At 42.6% G+C, this 14,400-nt stretch overlaps 1 protein-coding gene across 4 annotated transcripts in view; it reads left to right on the top strand.

The window, feature by feature from the left end:
- Positions 1-14,400, top strand: part of CACNA1H (calcium voltage-gated channel subunit alpha1 H) — a 710,377-nt gene that overhangs the window by 677,906 nt on the left and 18,071 nt on the right. For all 4 annotated transcript variants that reach the window (XM_089656030.1, XM_089656029.1, XM_089656027.1 and 1 more), the window contains 2 exons: positions 1,097-1,230; positions 3,001-3,071. In XM_089656030.1, the coding sequence (XP_089512156.1) occupies positions 1,097-1,230; positions 3,001-3,071 (205 nt within the window). The remainder of the gene's footprint in view (positions 1-1,096; positions 1,231-3,000; positions 3,072-14,400) is intronic.

The raw sequence follows: 14,400 nt of genomic DNA, 5'->3' as shown, positions 1-14,400 counted from the left end.
TTGTGGGGTGACATAAAAAATGCAGTTTCTGAGGCAAAACCAAGAAATAGAGAAGAACTGTGGAATGTGGTCCAATCATCCTGGGCTGGAATACCTGATCACAGGGGCCAGAAGTTGGTTGACTCCATGCAACACAGATGTACAGCAGTTCTCAGAAACAGTGCGACTACAACCAAATATTCATGAAGTGAGTCAAAGGAAAGCAAAATCTTCAAACATTTCTCAGTTTATATAGTGAATGTTTGAGTTTGTAAAGAAGAATACAAACACGGCTATTTTTTTGAACAGTCTAATATTCAGTTTTCTTAAATTTTTTTAGAGGAACAACACAAATTTGATATATTTTTCTTCATGTTTTGATTTGGAATAGAATGTGTCGTGTTCCCAATGCATTTGTGTGTATGGAAATAAAACCTATTAGAAGGATTTTGAGCTTTATTCACTTTTTTCAACACACTGCTATTATTTTGAACACAACTGTATTTGTGGTGCAACCCGAGTGCAGATTCAGTGCGAACTGAAAAAGAGTCCTGTCACTTTTCTGAACAGTGCTGTTCTGCTCAGGTGTGAATTCAGGCTCATTGACTTCTATGGGAACGCTTCTCAATTGCTCATGTCATCAGTTGTGAATTTTATAAAATCCTGACCTTATCCTGATCTAAACTTTTCCTGAACCGCTGAACAACTACTTTGTCAATTAACTGTGAAAACTGAGCTTCAATTTGCACAGCACATGTGTGAATCCATACTCAATCTGCTCTCTCCCCCCATCAACATGTTCTTTGTTAAGACACACGCACTGCAAAAAAGAAAAAATCTGCTCCTTGTGCTGCATATTCCTTTGCCATTCTAAGCTCTGCTGTACAGTTGAGGCTCATACTAAGTCAAATTCAGGTACTTACACTGCTTGAATTGAAATGACAAAAAAATGCAGTTAATGGAATATTAATGCATACAGAGCAGCATTCGTTTGTGTCTTGTATATCTGCCTGGAGTTCAGCTTTAACCAGAAATGACTATTGGACTGATTGAATAATGAATGTTTGAAGGACATCTGTGCTTTTCACATGGGGTAAAGATCCTTCTTATCTGGCAGGTGGAATCAGCTGGATCTGGCTATCGTTCTTCTCTCCATCATGGGGATAACACTGGAGGAGATAGAGATCAATGCCTCCCTTCCCATCAACCCTACCATCATTCGCATTATGAGAGTGTTGAGGATTGCTCGAGGTAAGAACACCAACATGTACCTTAGTATAGTGGTGGCATTATGTATAACATTACCTTCACTTGATTTGCTTTTGGCCAATCAGTCCCAAAATCAGATGAAAAAAGTTGAACTTTTTATGATAAGTCTGACACATACAGACAGGCACATGACGTTTATGCATCTACCTTTGTAAGAACAGTTGATAGTAGGTCAGATTAGGAACTCATGTTCCATGTGGTCAATATGTGACAGAATATCATAAGCCCCACCTGTCAGCGAGGGCTACAGAGTCAGTGTGGCACGATTCTAGGATACCGAGTATCACTGGAGCATTGGTTTGTGATTCCAAATATCATTGCCTGGTCTAAATTACCCTATGCCATTGGTCTGAAATGTCAAGTGTCAGTGTGCCATTGGTGTGAAATACCAAGTGTTCCCATGCCTTTGGTCTGAAACAGCAAGTGTCAGTGTGCCATTGGTCTGCAATGCCAAATGTCATTGTGCCATTGGTATAGATTGCCAAGTGTCAGAATGTCATTAGCATAGATCAGTGAACTCCAAACTGAAATATTACATGTTTCTATGCCATTGGTCTGAAATGCCAAGTGTCAGCATGCCATTGGTATAGATTACCAAGTTTCAGAATGCCAATAGTATAGATCAGTGAACTCCAAACTGCAGCCTGCAAGCCAGATGTGGCCATTTGCTTGCCTTTATCTGGCCCTTGGGGCACTACTTCAAATCACTGATATGAGGCAGTACCCTCCCACTAACATCAATGATGAAGCACCATTCCTTCCACTGTCACCATTAGTGGAGCATAATTCCTCCCACTGATACAAAAAATGGGACAAAATTCCTTCCTCTAACACCAACAATGGGGTTTATTCCTCCCACTGATGTAAACCATGGAACATTATTGCTGCCACTGGCACCAAAGATGGGATAATATTCCTCCCACTGATACCAACAATAGGGGAACTATTGCTCCCACCAATACCAAAAATGGGGTACCTTTCCTCCCACTGATACCAATGATGGCGCACTATTCCTTCCACTAATATCGGGCACCATTCCTTCCACTGTCACTATTAGTGGAGCATAATTCCTCCCACTGATGCAAAAAATGGGACAAAATTCCTTCCTCTAACACCAACAATGGGGTTTATTCCTCCCACTGATGTAAACCATGGAACATTATTGCTGCCACTGGCACCACAGATGGGATAATATTCCTCCCACTGATACCAACAATAGGGGAACTATTGCTCCCACCAATACCAAAAATGGGGTACCTTTCCTCCCACTGATACCAATGATGGCCCACTATTCCTTCCACTAATATGGGGCACTATTCCTCCCACTGACACCAGCGATGGCACACTGGTTCTCAAAGTAATACCAACAATGGGGCAATATTCCTCCCACTGACACCAATGATGGGGTACTATTCCTTCCACTGATACCAACGATGTGGCACTGTTTCTCCTACTGATGACAGCTGCTATACATTTGTTTTTCTCCACTCACCATCAAGCCTGAGACATTGTTTCTCCCACTGACACGGGCATTTTCTCTTCCCACTGATCACAGTCCAGCTCCCTAAAGTTTGAGGGACAATAAACTGACCCTTTGTTTAAAAGGTTTGTAGACTCCTGGTATAGATTACCACAGGTCTGCATGCCATTGATTGATCTAGAATACAAAGTGTCCTTATGACTTTATTCTAAGATACCATGTATCAGTGAGTAAATATTTACTTATCTACAAAAATCTCTTTGCCTTTGCAGTGCTGAAACTGTTGAAGATGGCAACTGGGATGCGCGCTCTACTGGATACCGTTGTTCAGGCACTTCCACAGGTAAATAACTTTCCTTCATAGTGTCTTCATAGTCTGGCAGGCCACTATTAAGTCCCTAAACTCATATACACACTGTGGTGTACTCTCAAGATCCTCAGCGTAATGTCTATGACCTGATCCCTCTAACTATGCCATCATTGTCCTCTACTGATTATGCCCTCCTTGGTCCCCAATTACACCTAACAATGCCTAACTTGACTTTATCAACAAGAAGGTAGAATTGACCTGGTTACAGTGCATATAGGCACTGGATGATCTTCTACCGGACATCACACTAGTGTATAGTAAAGGAATCAGTCTTCGTCCTCTCTTCGGTCTTTGTGTCATCTTCTGCAGCTGATGAGAATTGTTTCTGAAGGCCAAACATGGATGTCATATCCTGCCAGCGGCCCAATTAATCAAATATTTTGACTCATGACGGTTTGTTGTGCTGTTTGTTTTTACCGACACCGTAGCTATGGAACCGCGACTAGATTCCCGAAGATTTCTACAAATATTTCCCAATGCCATGCTCCAACAAGCCTATTTATAGATTAGTGCATGACTTATTTCCATTAAGATGTCTTTGTGTAAACTTATATATTAGACCACACCGCCAGACAAATTTAATCTTTAAAAGGAAAAAAAATGTCCTGGATGATGTTGGGAGATCAGAGTGATGTCTGTGGTATGACTCTTAGGTCAGAAAACAATGCTAACACTCACAAAGAGAACCTGTCAGAATAGAAATATGGGAGCTGCTGACTTGTTTTAAAGTTACAAGTTTCAGGGCTGACAACCCAAAAGAAGTTCCTACCCTTTCACCACTGTCCAAAAGTGAAAAAAGTCTTGGCTGAAGTTGTACTTGATTTCTTTTGGAGAGTAGGGGTAGCCATAAATGTTATGTCTTCCAGTCTGACTTTTCAATGCAACTCTTGCCCATGGATCAGTAGATTAAGGATCCATTACAAGACTTTCTGGCCTCAGATGGGTTTATTTTTTCAACTGGGATTTTTCCACTTCTTAGAAAGTGTCTATACAGTTCAGCTATTCCTTCTCCCTTTGAGCCTGTTCAGCCTATTTCTGATATCTTGAAGTCAACTTCACTTTGCGTTGAAGCATTTTAGTAGATGGCACACGCAGTTCAAATGTGGACTGATCTCTCACCAAGAACGATAGATGGCAGGTGACTTGTGCATTTTTGTGTTACTAACCCACTGCTGAAAAACTGGCTCAGCAGATGTTTTTGTTTCAGGTAAGGTAAAAGACTCAGTGCCTTCAAACTAATTACAGATTTTACACAGGATTTCTGATCAGAAGAGAGTAACTTCTATCTATGGCCAATCTTATGCAGCTGATGTGACCTTCATTAATACAAATTGCTTGGGGCACCAAAACCATGGTCATTGTCCTGTTCCCACTTACTTTTAAATAAAAAATCAAAAGTCTGTGTGAAGTAGCCAATGTATGACTTAAAGTATATGTACTGTATATAAAAAAAAACTTTTTTGTTACCTTTGAATAGAGTATTATTATTATACAGTATTTATATAGCACTAAAGGGTATGCTCAGTGCTGTACATTATAGTGGGAGACAGTACATGAGACAATACAGTAACAATACAATACACGAGGGGGTCAAGGGCCCTGCTCTTTCGAGCTTACAATCTAGGAGGGAGGGGATAGTGGTACAGGAGGAAGTGGCTGTGAGGGATGGAGTGGTAGGAGGAGATCGGCTGTTAGGTGAGGGCGGGGTAGGCTTCCCTGAAGAGATGGGTTTGCAGGGTGCGTCTAAAGGTGAGGAGGGTAGGTGACAGTCTGATGGGTTGGGGTAGTAAGTTCCAGAGGATGGGGGAAGTCCTGGAAAAGTCCTGCAGTCGGGCGTGGGAGGAGTAGGCATGGATCAAAAATCTATCAGTTTATTTTTTAGCCATCTGTGTCCTGTTGATGAGATATACAGAATTGCAGTACTCACCAGTACAAAGTGAGGTTGGGTTTTGGTTCTTAAAGGTCCAAGGGGTCAGATCGAAAAAGCAGATTGGAGACCCATAAAAAGGTCTGTGATATCCATCGGAAAGAGTATGTACTGTATCTAAATGTAGTTATTTCCTCATTTAAGAGAAGCAAAAAAAATAAAAGAGAATGACTTACATCTGGTAAGGTTGCGGTTACTCAGGCAGGTAGAACTATGCAACTTTCCGTGAACACAGGTAGAGAAAAAGTGCCGTCTCCACGTGGGGTGAAATTGGTTACTCTCAATGCTGTGGGGGTCCTAATCCTAAATCCTGTCTAGTTTCTCAGGTGTGTATTGAACTGGTAAGATGATATGAGGTAAAAAGCCCATTAGTGAAACGAATACCAGAGGTGCCCAGCGTAGTGTGTCAAAGGATGGGTTAGAGTCATCAAGTTAGACAAACATCAAATAACTTTTTTTCACCAAAAGACACATTTTGTGGATGTAACTTGCCACTTCCTCCATTTCTGATGATAAAAATTTTTTGGACATTTCTCAGTTTAGAAGCGTTAGAAGAGTAAACCAAAAAACATCAAACATTTATATATCACTACAAACTGAAAAAATGGCAAGTTATAGCCAGGAAATGTTTTTTTGGTGAAATAAAGCTATTTGATGTTTGTGTAACTTGATGTCCCTGACCCATCCTTAGACACACCACACTGGACGCCTTTGCCATTCGTTTCATCGACAGGCTTTATGTCTCCTCTCATCCCACAAAGTGAGGTTGAATCTCCTTGGCAGAGACACAGACAGTAATAAAAACTTGAAACATGTGTAAATGAGTCTCTGGATTTGATTTATCAGTAGTTCATGGTTGTAGGAAATCAGTCATATTCATACGGGTCGCAGTGGCTCCAATGAGGCCGCACTCAACAAAACTTGGGCACCTCTTAACTAAGGGACCCGGAGTTTAGGTTCCACATGTAAAAAGTCTAATTAGCATGCCAGACAAAGATCAAAGAGCCCCAAATCTTTTAATATTGTTGTTATTTCATAACTATAAAATATAAAACATGAAACACAGTGGATGTTTTATATTTTCTTGTTATGAATTAACAACAATTTTAAAAAGATTGTGGACTCTTTGATCTTTGGTCTGGCGCTCTCATTACACTTTTTATACAGTAATAAAAACTTGGCAGAGGATCTACCCTTTCCTGTTCTATCCAAAACAAAAAAAAATGCATTTACATACACTTTAAAAATTACAGACTTGTTTTAAGGCTGTCACTCCCTCCACTGTATTCATGTACGCATTTCTCTGTTCACCAAATACAGTATGTGCCTATATTGCTTCCCATCGATTGATCCTGATGGGATGGTATACAGTTACGTTTAATACAGACTGAGACACTACTAGTAACTACTAATAATGATTAAAAGTATAGAAAGAGGATATTGGCAATTGAAAGTCTGTATCATTGAAGGCCAACATCAAAAACAGCTGGAATATACACTCATGACCACTTTATTAGGTACATCTTGCTAGTACCGGGTTGGATCCTCTTTTGCATTCAAAACTGCCCTCATTCTTCATAGCATAGATTCAACAAGGTGTTGGAAATATTCCTCAGAGATTTTGGTCCATATTGACATGATAGCATCACGCAGTTGCTGCAAATTTGTCGGCTGCACATCCATGATGCAAAGTTCCCATTCCACCACATCCCAAAGGTGCTCTATTGGATTGAGATGTGGCTGTGGAGGTCATTGGAGTACAGTGATCTCATTGTCAGGTTCAAGAAACCAGTTTGAGATGATTTGAGCTTTGTGACACGGTGCATTATCCTGCTGGAAGTATCCATCAGAAGATGGGGACACTGGAGTCATAAAGGGATGGACATGGTCAGCAACAATACTCAGGTAGGCCGTGGCGTTTAAAAAATGCTCAATTGGTACTAAGGGGCCCAACGTGTGCCAAGAAAATATCCCCCACACCATTACACCACCACCAGCCTGAACCATTGATACAAGGCAGGATGGATCCATGCTTTCATGTTGTTTATGCCAAATTCTGACCCTACCATCTGAATGTTGCAGCTGATATCAGGGCTCATCAGACCAGGCAACGTTTTTCTAATGTTCTATTGTGCAGTCTTGGTGAGCTTGCATGAATTGTAGCCTCTGTTTTCTGTTCTTAGCTGACAGGAGTGGCACCCGGTGTGGTCTTCTGCTGCTGTAGCTCATCTGCTTCAAGGTTCAATGTGTTGTGTGTTCAGAGATGGTATTTTGCATATTTTGGTTGAAACAAGTGGTTATTTGAGTTACTGTTGCCTTTCTATCAGCTCAAACCAGTATGCCCATTCTCCTCTGACGTCAACAAGACACTTTCCTCCACACAACTGCCGCTCACTGGATATTTTCTCTTTTTTTTCGGACCATTCACTGTAAGCCCTAGAGATGGTTGTGCATGAAAATCCAAGTAGATCAGCAGGTTTTGAAATACTCAGACCAGCCCTTCTGGCACCAACAACCATGGCATGTTCAAAGCCACTTAAATCCTCTTTGTTCCCAACCCTGATGCTTGGTTTGAACTTCAGCAGGTCATCTTCACCACGTCTAGGTGCCTAAATGCATTGAGTTGCTGCCATGTGATTGGCTGATTAGCAACTTGTGTTACCAACTAATTGAACAGGTGGACCTCTGTGTTGTTTGTGTTTTTTTATGGTCAGAGTTCCACTTTAATTTGTCAAGGCAGAGCAACTTACCCCAAGGAGGGCCAGGTTTGTCTTTTAGGAGGCCATTGAGTTTGTGTTTAAAAAACATGTTAGAGGACATCCAGATAGGGGAAGGGTGGAATCCGAGCTACAGGGAAGTCCAGAACAGCATTGTCTGGTTTATAATGAGTTGGGATTTTATGGTGTTGGTTTTGTATATTTTTTTGTATAAAACATATAATAAAACTATGTGTTATAGTAATGTAACACCACATTTTAATGGGGAAATCTTGAATTCATGTTTTTCTCACTCCTTGTTTCTTTTTCCATTTTAAAAATGTCACTGGATCTTTGCAAACGCAAAGTGTATCTAAAACAAAAATGTAATATATTTACTAATACACTGAAATCGGCTACTTGGTAACATCCATTGCATCAATTCTCCTACATGGCAGGATACTGCAACACCAACTAACGCGTTTCGTCCAAAGCCTTCATAAGTAGTAGTAGTCTGAGTAATCATTAGAGTGTTATTGCTGTATCCTGCTATGCAACCAATAAAGAATTGATGCAATGGATGTTACCGAGTAGCCAGCTTCATTGTATTAGAGGATTATTGCTACACTCCAAAGGCATTTGGGCCAGAGCACCGGTTCCCAGTCTCTCAGGTAGTTTGCAGTAAAGCATGCTTTCATTGTTGGACAGTATTGCAGTTTACTAGTCCTTAGATGTGGGGGCTGCATTAAAGTGGTTCTAAATCCTTTACATTCTATGCATTAAGGATCCCCCCAGCCCCCCACTTATACGTTCCCAAACCCAATCCCGATCACTGTTGTCTCCCTCCTCACTGGGCAGATTGATAGAAGTTGGAGTCATTGGCTCCCACTGCTGTCAATTAAATGCTGTGATGAGGGAGACTGAGGGGATGGGGCCCAGCTGCCCGGGCTGGGGCTTGCTATGGGGGCACTCCCCAAAGAGGAGAAGCCAAGAGCACTGACAGCGGGACCCCAGAGGAAGAGGATCGGGCTGCTCTGTGCAAAACTATTGCACAGAGCAGGTAAGTATAACATGTTTATTATTTTAATTTAAAAAAAATGAAGGTTTATTGTCACTCTCAGTTATTTTCTCCAGGTAATATTGCGATTAACACACTTGTTTTTTCGAGGCTACGCTCTTTTCTCCATTGTATCTATGGGGGCAGCCATGCTTGTTATACAGGCTGGACTTCAAACAAGTCCGCTCAAATCCATTACATGGCGGGTTGATGGGATTGGTAGTTTACACGCTAAAGATAAGATTATTTGTGCTTTCATTTACGCTCACAGGAATTTACACTGCACAGACATACACTGCATTTCTGGCAAGATCACCAGGTATAGTCTGTACCTGCTGAAAATGTTTTTAGCCTGAAAAAAGAAAACTAATGCGCCACCACTTCTAAGCTCTCGTAAACTGTAATATATTATGAAAATATTTTTTAATTTAGATACACCACAAAAAAGGCTACCTTAGCCAATAGAATAGCTGCCTCCACTGTATTTAAGGAAGCAAAATCCGATTGTCTCCTTGGAAACACACACTTGGAGCTCCCTCCTCCTCCCGGGACAGTTGTCCTCTGCAGCGTCCGTCCGCTTCTCTTAGTCCTGATAGACAGGATTATCCCGGGAATGACATTTTTCACATTATATATACATGGAGCGAGTTTGGCCGGAAGCCATGTGCTGCTTGGGAAACAGCGCTTGGAGACATTAACTCTCTAAGTACCAATGGGATACGTGTCATCATTACTGACAAAAGACTGTCAACTAAACAGCAAATAATATTGTTGTTAGAAATGCTGTGTATAGCTCTACAGGACAGATGGAGTACAGTCCACATGTGCTTTTCTGCTTCACTGGAAAAAGGAAACCTTATTCAGGGAAAAGAGTATACCATAGATGCAGCTACAAACATATAAACACTGCCATCTACTGGTTGAAGAATATATCTCTACTGAATACTGATGTAGTTGTTGCACAAAATACATGAACATTGTAATCCAACAATTGTGTATTTGTGTGTTTATTAATCCTCTAAAAATGAGGGAAGGCTCTGGTCCTGAGGCCCTCTTGGTATCAAAGGCTGGCTCAGGTCTGTGATTTGTGCTGTTTAGTGAGTGTAGGGAGTGCTACTACCTTTACACTCTTGGGCCAGATGGAGCCTGAGCAATATTGCCATCACTGAGCGTGTGGGAGCGCCATCATAACGGGTCAGGTCACTTAAAATTCATAATCCAGTTTTTGGTAAATGCTAAAGTGTAAAAGCTGAACTCTAGGCAAACAGATAAGAACATTCTTGAAATACATTTATAGGGGCTGTTTTACCTACAGATTTGTATTTCTGTCCCTTCAGTCCTAAGGTTTACACAGCACAGTCAGTGACCTCACTTTTTTCTATTGCAGTTATACAATGCAGCTTGGTTACGTCCCTGTCCCCAGCCAGTGATTGGACAGTAAAGGAGTAGGAGCAGACTGGTGAACTCACCTCTCTGTCACTTTGCTTTTTCCTCCTATCAACATGCTCCTTGTCAACACATTATTATAGAGTATTATAGAACTCGTGACTGCTGCCTAGGGCTACCTTTCCCTCTCTCATTCAACGTGCTGCTGTACACATATAGTAATTCCCAAGGCTAATTTCAAGTCAGATTTAGGCACTTACATTATCTGTGTTTAAATATACATTTTGATGGGGTTTTTTTTACTGAATTTATGGGTATTTATTTATATCGGCCCGAAGTTCAGCTTTAAAGCCCAACTCCAGAAAAAAAAAATCCACCCTTGTAGTGAGCCCCCCCCAGCACAGCAAGCACATGGTCCCCCTTCCTCTAGGGCATTGGTTCTCAACCTTCCTAATGCCGTGACCCTTTAATACAGTTCCGCATGTTGTGGTGACCCCCAACCATAAAATTATTTACCCAGTAATCATAATTCATGAGTGTTGTTTTACCTCCAATACTGCTGCTTTCAACACAGTAGCTGCTTTCAACACAGTAGCTGCTTTTAACAGAGTAGCTGCTTTCAACACAGCAGCTGCTTTCTACACAGTAGCTGCTCTTTACACATCGGAAATATGTGTTTTCTGATGGTCTTAGGGGACCCTTGTGAAAGGGTCGTGCGACCCCCAAAGGGGTCGCGACCCACAGGTTGAGAACCACTGCTCTAGGGGAAGATCTGATCTGCCCATGCCCCCAGCTATTTACCTGCCTCCCCCTCACCACCTGGGCACACCTCCTCAGGGATTGCCTGGAGCATGGTAAAATCCCAGCCTGAGCATTTAAATCTCCCACCCTGCTCTCTGGAAGTTCCTCAACATAGCCAAGGGGAATCAGTAGAATCCCCAGACTGTAGAGCTAGACCAAGGCAGCAGATTGCAGCTCCTCTAGTTACAGAGAAAGCCTTACTAAATGTTCCTGATATCCCTAGCCTAGGAAGGTACTTCACAAGCAAATACCCCTTGCAGTGCAGGAAGGGCCCCAGCAATACCTCTATGCTAGAATTTCTTTGTCTCCATTGCTGCTGCAGCTGGTATAAGTGGAACCTCCCCAACTGGGACACAAGCATCAACAAAAAGCTGGTGAAAGTTCTAACTCATTTCTACTGTATCCAAAACTAAAATAAACAGTTTTGGAGTTGTACTTTATTGTTAGGCTTTTTAGTGAATAAAAAAACAAGGACAAGCCCTACAGTCCTTAATTTTCTACTATTGAAGCATGCTCCAGAATTAAAGATACCATTGAAGATGGACGCATGGGACTCTCCAGAAGCAGAGCACACCCCATGTCCCCCGTAAACCTCTGGATCATCTCCTGCCTTATCGCTAAGTAGCAAGAAGCCTGAGCAGCAGGCTGGCATCTCTGCCCCCGCAGCAGCTTGGCACTTATACAGCCTGCTGAAAAATGCATCCTGACAGGCCTCCCTGGGTACCGTGAGCTACAATGACTGAAATGCCATGGTGTGGGCTGATGGTGCAGAAATAATGGAGCTGGGGAAAATGAGAAGAGAGATGTGTTAAAGCAGGATGTGGTGCTTCTCTCCAACGCTCCCGGAGAGAAATATTATGTCTGCAGTGCTCAGCATGCCACTCCGCAGCCAACCATAGCGTGGGCCTTCTCTGCATAGCTGCTATCTGCATAAACACACTCCCTTTTCTAAAGTACTCACAGATAAAGCGGGTCGTGAACATAACTTGACAGTTTCCCGATTTGGACAGGACAAGAGATGATCTCTTGTCCTTAGACAGCCAAAGACAACCCTGGATCACAGATCTTGGGGGGGATTAGCGGTTGGACAGGTCTGAAAAGATGGAACTTGGGTGGACCAGGGGTGGACTGACCATTTGGAAACTCGGGCACTGCCCGAGGGCTTGGGGTAAGTAGGGGGCCCCATGAGATGCCCCTGGTACCTTTTTCATAGGCTTTTTTGAGTTTGGGCAAGGACACAGGGGCCCCATGATCCCCTATTGCCCGGGGGCCCCATGAGTTGTCAGTCTGCCCCTGGGACGGACAACTCTATCTGTCTACGTTCTTCTCTTCTCCCCACTCCATTCACTTAACGAGAAACTATAATGGTTTTTGGTAAATTGTGTTTTACTTTTATTTTAAGTTGATACACTTTAGGGTCAAACATTTGTGAACACTTATTACACCTACACTATATGGCCAATCTCTTGGGATCAGATGTTTCCAGGGAAGGGTACTGCTAATACTGCAGCGTACAAAGACATTTAAGACAATTGTGATTTTCCAATCTTCAGGCAACAGTTTGGGGAAGACCTTCTTCTGTTCTAGCAGGACTATACCCCTGTGCACAATGCCAGTTCCATAAAGACCAGGTTTGAGGAGATTGCTGTGGAAGAACTTGAGGGACCTGCACAGAGAACTGACCTCACCCCTACTGAATACCTTTGGGAAGAACTGGAATGCCAATGGAGAGCAAGCTCTTCTAATTCAGAATCAGAACCTGACTTCACAAATATTTTTTTTTTGGCTGAATGTCCAGAAATTCCCACAGATGCACTCTTACATCTGGTGGAAAGCCTTCTCAGAAGAGTGGAGGCGCAAAGAGGGGCCAACTCCACATTAATACCCATAGTTTTGGAATATATATAGTATATGGTTGCAATGGTCAGGTGTTCATAAACTATCGGCCATGTTGTGTATTTTTTTAGGCTGGAAATCTCTGATTGAAACCTTGGAGAGGGCTTTATAGAGGGAGAGAGAGGCAGTCACTGTTCTGACCTACTGTATGTCTGTAAAGGCTTGTGTGGATGGGTGTTGATTTCCTGTATTTAACTTCCATATGAGATGCACGTCAAATGCATGTCACTGGATTCCCTTTTGCTTCAGTGGTGCAGTGAGGATCTAAGGCTGTTTTGGTTTGCTTTCCTTTTGCGTTTCTTTGGATGCAGTAGATCCTAATGAGATGTGCTGCCACTGCAGGCAAAGCTAGGCAAACGCAGCTCTTTACTGTGTTTTTGGGTTTGAACAGACATTTTGGCAACCCAGCATTTCAATGAAAATGGCAGTGTTTTACAACATCCTGACCTTCAGTTTGAGCTATTAAACTCTGTTAAAAGAAATTAAGCAAAGTGGTTGACACTTCTATCTGGCAGTACTAGGGTCGTTGGTTCAAATCCCAGCCTTGGCACTACCTGGATGGAGTTTGAATGCTCTCCCTGTGCCTGTGTGGGTTTCCTCCGGGTACTCCAGTTCATCCCACATACCATAGGCTTGCTGGTAGGTTAATTGGCTCCTGTATAAATTGGTCCTAGTATGTGTATGCATGAATATGACTAATGTGGATGTACAATATACATATGGCTAAATGGTTAGCACTTCCACCTGGCAGTACTAGGGTTGTTGGTTCAAATCCCAACCATGACACCACCTGCCTCAAGTTTGAATGTTCTTCCTGTGCCTGTGTGGGTTTCCTCCAGGTACTCTGGTTTCCTCCCACTCTCTGAAGACATGCTGGTAGGTTAATTGGCTCCTGTCTAAATTGTCCCTAGTATGTGTATGTATGAATGTGAGTTAGGGACCTTAGATTGTACACCCCTTGAAGGTTAGGGACTGATGTGAATGTACAATATATATGTAAAGCTGTGCATAAATTGATGGTGCTATATAAGTACCTATAAAAAAATAAGGTAAGGATTAACTTTAACCGCATGCCGCCCAGCCACTGTAGATATACGGCGGCACTCGCAGGCAAAACCACGTTTTAAAACGTGTGTTTTGTAAACCAATAGGGGGCGCGCGAGGCGCGCCACCCTATCTGTCCTGCCGATCACCGCTGCAGATGTGAGTCGCCGGGTCACAGCCGATCCTTAGCGGCTATGTCCCGGCGATCGGCGGCAAACAGTGACAGACAGCACAGCTGCTGTAGCTGTACTGTCTCTCACTTCCCTATCAGCTCGAGGATGAGCTGATCGAGAAAGAACAGTTTCTCTTTCTCGATCAGCCTTGTCCCGTCCAGTACACACCCCGCCCCCTAGTAAAACACTCCCCTCACTCCTATAACCCTTCCCTGCAAAATAAAGTTAACCCCTTCCTCCCCATTGCCATTAGTACAGTGTCAGTGTTTTTTTTTTTTGCACTGATCACTGTATTAGTGTTTTTGGGGATGTCAGTGACCCC

Source organism: Staurois parvus, unplaced genomic scaffold (genome assembly GCF_062004578.1).
Source record: "Staurois parvus isolate SC_StPar_1 unplaced genomic scaffold, SC_StPar_1.0 ptg000882l, whole genome shotgun sequence".
In the NCBI taxonomy this organism is placed as follows: domain Eukaryota; kingdom Metazoa; phylum Chordata; class Amphibia; order Anura; family Ranidae; genus Staurois; species Staurois parvus.
The sequence above is the reverse complement of the archived record's forward strand: the minus strand, read 5'-3'. Positions and strand labels throughout refer to the sequence as shown.